We start from the raw sequence: 6,540 nt of genomic DNA on the forward strand, positions 1-6,540 counted from the left end.
AATAACAAAAGGCTACGAAAAATGAGGACCGTGGTTTAACTATTTTCGTAGTTGCTGAAATTGAAACGGCGCTTAGGAGTTATCTTCTCTGCAGTGAATGGATTCTTTGCAGCCATGCGATTGCATTCGGCCACATTAGTCGTGGTCGTCACGTGTTTAACAAACGCGCAACTTGACGCTTAGGTTGACTATCGTTCACCTGCGTGTTATATTATGAAAGTTATTAAATGCCACATGGTAATCATGCGGGCAAATTGGTGTACATCGAATATGATGACAGCAGCGAAAGAAACGGGAACACACAAAAAAATAACTGCACAGGCGCGCGCATTGCTATGTTCCTCTGCTTGTGTTCCTGTTTTTGACTATGTTTTCATCATGCCTGCCGCCCTGGCGAAAAGATCGCGGGAATAGCGAGTTTCAAATCTGGACTATTCGGGAAGATTGAAAAGAGCATAAATTTTGTCTCCACGCTGTCACTAAGCAAAGCCATGTTGGAGTCTAATATATCGACTGCGCCCCCCCCCTCATCCCACAGTAGTAACTCCACCAGCGAAGCGTTAAGCAGGGGACACATGTGCGAAAACTTAGCTGACGCGCCGCACCGATCGTCGCTTGCGAACTGCCGCCCCACAGCAAGCAGGGACACACGGAGCGGTGAGCATCGCTGAGCCGCTCTACCCAAGCTCCGCCCACAACTGGTGTCACACTTCGCCGCCGTGCAGCGGTGACTGAGCGCTGCTTGGGACTGTGTACAAATTTCGCAAGAAAAGACAAGATCGCCTTGCTATCAGAAAGTCTGCTCGAGCAGCGACGAAGCATGCCTGCTTATGTTGCGAGCTTTCGGCAACGGCACCGCTCGCGGGCGCTCCGGGCGACGAGCTCTGCTGCTGCCTGGATGCCGCGGTCGTCGCTAGGCCTATAGCCTTTTTCGCATCGAAGCCGCAGCGGCCGACGCTTTGGAAGTCGCCTGAGCTATAATGAAAGGCCTACTCTACACATGGCTTTACTGTCAACATCATCATCTCACAATAAAGTAATAGTATGGTCAATTATGGTCAAGTATGGTCACGCGCCAGGCGAGCCGGACCCGAACGTCGGGCCAGCGGCAGCTGCGAGGCGGTTGTGGCAAGAAGTTTGCTCGTATCGCAGTCGTTACCTTTACCAGCAGCTCAGTATTGGTCAGCGATCCTCAAAAATGACACATTTTTTACATTTCTTTTCCCAGGGTTTATTATTTAAGTCAAGAACACACTTTAGCTCGTTTTTATGACGCCGGTAGACGGGATCCAGGCTCGTCGACCGGCCGGCATGCTCGGCGTACTCCACGTTCGCACAAGAAAATACAAAGCAGCCATCACACCAGAGAGGATGCTTCCTAGATTCGAGGAACGACAATATGCCTGTGCAAAAGAGGATCTTTCGGCAACGACACCGCCTACGGCCAACGTGGCCTACGGCAACGTCGGCCGACGTACTGCGCGGTGGTCCCAGGCTGCCCTAGTCGTCGCTAGGCGTAGCTGGTTTCGCATCGAAGCCTAAGCTGGCGACGCTTTGGAAGTCGCCTGTGCTATAATAAAAAGCCTACTATTCACATCGCTTTACTGCGAACTCGTCCCATAATAAAAGATATGTTCGATTTCCACGACGCCTTCAGAAACGGAGCTCACAGACGGCAGGCGAACAGCACCAAGTAGCAGCAGCACCAAAGCGGCTGTGGGATGAAATTTGTTTGTATCGCCGTCATCACTTTTCCGAGCAACTCGGTATTGGCCAACGAACGTCACAAATGATGCATTTTTGACATGCATCTATCCCTGGGCTTGCTATGAACGTGAACAAACAATACTAGCGCGTTTTTCAGTCGCCAGCGGCCGGAATCAGAGCTGGCAGCCCGGCGTGGTTCGGCCCCGAGCGCCCTTAACAACGCGCTCTACGTCATCATGACGCTGCCGCTCTCCGCGCTCGCACTGGCTCCCGCTTCCCGTCGTTGCACTTTGGGAACAAAAATGAAGGATTGATAACATTTCAGTTCTTTTTAACGCTATTCTTTTATGTGTTTGCACTAAATAAACAGAGCATAATGTGACCCTGGCGGATCGTCTGAGAAGCTCGTTACAAGCCGTGTGACACGGAGATAACTCCTTACAGGTGAAACTCCCTCACACTCCGTTAGGCCAAGAAGTTCAAGGGAGTTCTAAGTCGGCCGTGTGACAGGGGTATAAAAAGGGTGAGGCTAAACGCAAGTATTTTGCGGGACCTATACATTTCTCAAATTTCCACTTTTAATTCAGCTTATGCAAACAGCGACGCAATGACATGACGATTGACGTTTATGTGGCTATTCCCTTTGCATCTAGTGGACGAGTTTTCCAGCTAGCTAAGCCTAGTGGCGCCATCTGGTTGTTAGGACGGAAACCATTTCTGTCAACAAACCGATGGTCGTCTTAAGCCTAAAAGCGGCTGAATCGCCAATCTAAACAAAAAAGGCAAATTTATCACTAATACTTTCCTTAGAGGCAAGATGAGACGAAGCGAAAGACCGATGCTCCATTTTTGGCCAGCGAAAGCACTGAAAAACGCAGTAACGACGACGAATTCAGACCGAATCGAGGGGCGCAGCTTCGAAGGGCGCCGCCATGTTTGCAGTGTATCAAATGACTGTTTCATCTGGCAATAAATTTAGTTGAGAGTAGCGCTCCTTTGTGTCTGTGTTCTGTCCCCGTCTTTTCTTAGTCGTTTTGCGCTATAAGCTTTTACGTTACCAACTTCCTACGCGGCGTCCTATTGGCCGATGTGAAGGAACCCTCAAACCCAGACACGCGGCATGCGTTCCTTACTTGAGGAGAGGCGAGGAGAGCTTTCAGAGTAAGCTGGCTTCCTCCATCGAACATTCGCAGAAAGGCGGCCTCACGTAACGTTAGGAAGACTTCGAAGGAAGGAAGCTTTCAGAGTTTGGGCCTAAATCAGAGGACTTCGGGGCTCTCGCGGACTCTTTTCTTCATGGCTGGGAGCTCGTTGAGGTTCCTCAAAGTTTTCTTGGAATCCTTGCACCTCCCCAACCATCTTTTGCTCACGGCTTCACATTCTTTCAGTCGGCTCGAGAGGGGGAGAGTGCCAGCTCCAGGAGCATGGAGATGCATGCCCCTTTTCGACGTCCGTCGAGGCGGGGTGCTGGGCGCGCAGGCGCTCCGCACGTACACCGAGGAAGTGTTCATCGAGTTGCCGCTTTACTTAGCTCATTGCGCGAAAACCCTGCCGTCATCACAAAGCTGTGGCAGAAAAGCAGCCTCCGAATGACGCCAAAAGTTATCCTGCATTAACAGACCATCACAAGGTAGGGGTAGATCGATGAAGGCGAGGCGACTACCCAATGGAAGAAGGTTTGGAGGCGCCCCTCCTCCTCCCTGCAACGGCTATTCAGTACCCTCTCAGCTGAATAACAAAGCAGACTGCGCTCAAGCTGGGGGCGACCCTCCCTCGTGAGCACGAGCTGAAAGGTCACCGTCCTGACATAAAGCTCCTCAAGTTTTCAGGGGCTTCATCCGGACAGACTACATACTGTCGTGATCGGGGGCACAGCCAGCGATGGCAGGCGAGCCAGGCAGGTGCCGTCGAGCTACCTTGACCAAAGGCGCGGTTGTTCGGAGGAAACACAAGAAACGCTTTCCTGCGGTCGGCTTCTGGCGACGGCGTCGCCGTGAACAAAGGCAGCTCTTCGCCGGTCATGCTGAATGCGTAGCTTCTCCCGCACTGCGCTTTCCCGTGGAGCTGCGGAGGAGACATCGAGCGGCTTCGACGGCGGCGCCAACACACCGCCCGCTTGCCCCTGAGGGGACCGACAAAGCGGGGATGGACACGGCTAATTCGTCGTTCCCTCCTGAAGAGTTCACTGGTGCGAGCAGTCAAATCTCTTGCCTGGCACAGCCGGGATCGCCGCACAGAAGCCAACGACCCTTTGAGCATGGTCGGCCAGCGGCAAACCGCAGTTCGCGGCTACAAGGCGCCAAGGTTCCTCCTACTGGATTCCCTAGCTAGGTGCCTAGGGAATATCAACGGTAGTTAAGCCGCAATCTGTCGTGTGCCACAGTGCTTTATTTCTGACTTTTGGCCTGCTTGTTATTTTGTAAATATGTAGAATAAACCATCAAGTTTGCTGATTCTCTTGAAGGCTTCCCTTCGTAGTCTGCTTATTGCAACGCCATGCGGTGAAATCCTCGGTCTCGATCCCCAAGCATGTCGATACACAGTGGCGTGTCGGCTCCGCGGGATACACAATTAAACACGATGCCCACGGCATACATGGCAAACTTACTTTTGTGAAGTAATTAAGTTTTGGAATGAAGAAGATGATCCAGCACCGCCACCAACGACGACGAAGCGCTAGAGCCGCCCGTAGCAGGCTCGTGCTGGAGAACTGCCGCTTGTGTGCCGGTCCCTCGCCGCGCTCGTTCCTAGACTTCTTGCGCCAGGGTCTTCGTCGCCGGCGCTTGAAGGTGCCAATAAACCGCTCTACATTTGGTGGAGGTTGCTGCGGTCACCACCGTTCCCCTCATCGTGGAACTTCGCAGTCGCACCATCCCGATGTCCAAGGCCGGTCAGCAGCCCCCCAGCCAACAGCCAGCCCCTCCGCCGGAGCCAGTCATCTGCTCCGGTGCCGTCCGGCAGCGGGACCCCGCTGTTTTCAGCGGCCACAGCGATCAAGATGTGGAAGATTGGCTGGAGTCGTATGAACGGGTGAGCCGCCATAACAACTGGGACGACCGCGTCAAACTCACAAATGTGATATTCTACCTGAGCGACGTCGCAAACCTGTGGTTCCGGAACCACGAGGCCGACATTCCCACCTGGGCCGTTCTAAAGACCACACTCGCGGAGGTTTTCGGTCGTCCCGCCATGCGGAAACTACGCGCTGAGCAAAGCCTGCGTGTGCGAGCTCAGCACACCAATGAGACTTTCACAAGCTACATTGAGGATGTAGTTGACCTTTGCAAGCGTGTTGACCCGGCTATGACCGAGGCTGACAAGATCAAGCACATCCTGAAAGGCATCGATGACGACGCCTTTCAGATGTTGTTGGCGAAGAGCCCCACCACCATTGCCTCGGTGTACACCCTGTGCCAAGGTTTCGACGAGTTGCGGAAACAACGCCTTTGCGCTCGTCGCTCTCCCCCACCTGCCGACTCCATCTGCGGCCTGGGCATCAACCATGAATTACTCGCTACCATCAAAGACTTCGTGCGGGACGAGGTTGCCAGGCAACTCTCGCTCCTATCTCACCAACACCCGTCACCGCCCGTCCTAAGTCCTGAGATCCGGCACGCCATTACGCAGGAGGTCGCCGATGCACTTCCTTGTCTTCGGCAACCGGCACCCTTGGCTCCCCAGGCCGGTCTTTTCCCAATCCAGCCCACTCCTGTTGCCGCCCCGTTGAGCTACGATCCTGCAGTAACCGTGCCGCCTGCGCCCGCACCCGTGCCTCTCACATATGCCGACGTTGTCCGCAGACCACCGCCGCCGCAGGCCTATGCATACGCTCCTCCTGCGGTGTCTGCGCCTGCTGCTCCCCGGCACCGTTTCGCTCCCGTTGCCTACAATCCTTGGCGCACAGCTGACAACAAACCTATCTGCTACGCCTGCGGTCGTCCCGGCCACGTCGCGCGCCTCTGTTGACGTACTGTGCCTGCGCCTCTACACCCCATGCCGGATTACCCCGCTACGGATCGCACCTTTCGCCCACCTTTCGGATCACCCTATCGGGGCACCTCACCTGATCGCGAGCCTGGTCGACAGCCCTACGTTTCCCACCGATCGCCATCCCCTCGCCGCCGCTCCTTGTCGCCCATGAGGCGTCGCACCGCCACCGCCGATTCGGAAAACTAGCAGCCGCAGTTCCTGGGGCACGAACTGCGCTCTCATCGCCCTGTTCAAGTCCTCGCCTTTCACCGCCCAATCTTCTTGACGTGTTTGTGGACGGCGTCCCAACACTTGCGCTTGTGGACACTGGAGCCACCGTTTCTGTGATTAACGAAAACTTCTGCCGTTCGCTTCGAAAAGTTACGACCCCATATTCTGGACCCTCCCTCCGTACAGCTAGCGCCGAGCCCGTTCATCCTTCTGCAGCTTGTACAGCCCGCGTCGTCATCGCCGATGTTTTATACGTTGTCGAATTTTTAGTCCTCCGTGCAAGCTCCCATGACGTAATCCTTGGCTGGGACTTTCTATCCCGCCATAGCGCCGTCATTGACTGTGCCCGTGCGCATGTCGTCTTTTCTCCGCTCTGTGATGCACTCTTCGACGAACCTCCGATTCGCTGTTGTGATAAACTTGTTGTTTCCGAGGACACCGATATTCCCCCTGAGAGTGCTGTGCTCGTCCCTGTCTGCGCCGCCTCTGTTTCTGACGCCACCGTTCTCTTCACGCCTTCCCCCCTCCTTGCCTCTCGCCGACGTCTCTCTCTTCCCTTCGCCGTCATCGACATACACCACGGTGCTGCCGCAATCCTAGTCTCCAACACCTCATTCTCTGCGTTTCCCCTGC

General features: G+C 54.6%; 1 protein-coding gene across 1 annotated transcript in view; it reads right to left on the bottom strand.

Annotated features, from left to right (window-relative positions):
* Positions 1-3,729, bottom strand: part of LOC149357136 (uncharacterized) — a 45,612-nt gene extending 41,883 nt beyond the window's left edge. Inside the window, exon 1 of the mRNA XM_089576517.1 lies at positions 3,624-3,729. Within this exon, the coding sequence (XP_089432643.1) occupies positions 3,624-3,729 (106 nt within the window). The remainder of the gene's footprint in view (positions 1-3,623) is intronic.
* Positions 3,730-6,540: the final 2,811 nt, after the last annotated feature.

The sequence above is a fragment of the Amblyomma mixtum genome, chromosome 3 (genome assembly GCF_055824585.1).
Source record: "Amblyomma mixtum isolate Tamu chromosome 3, ASM5582458v1, whole genome shotgun sequence".
NCBI classification, from domain to species: Eukaryota; Metazoa; Arthropoda; class Arachnida; order Ixodida; family Ixodidae; genus Amblyomma; species Amblyomma mixtum.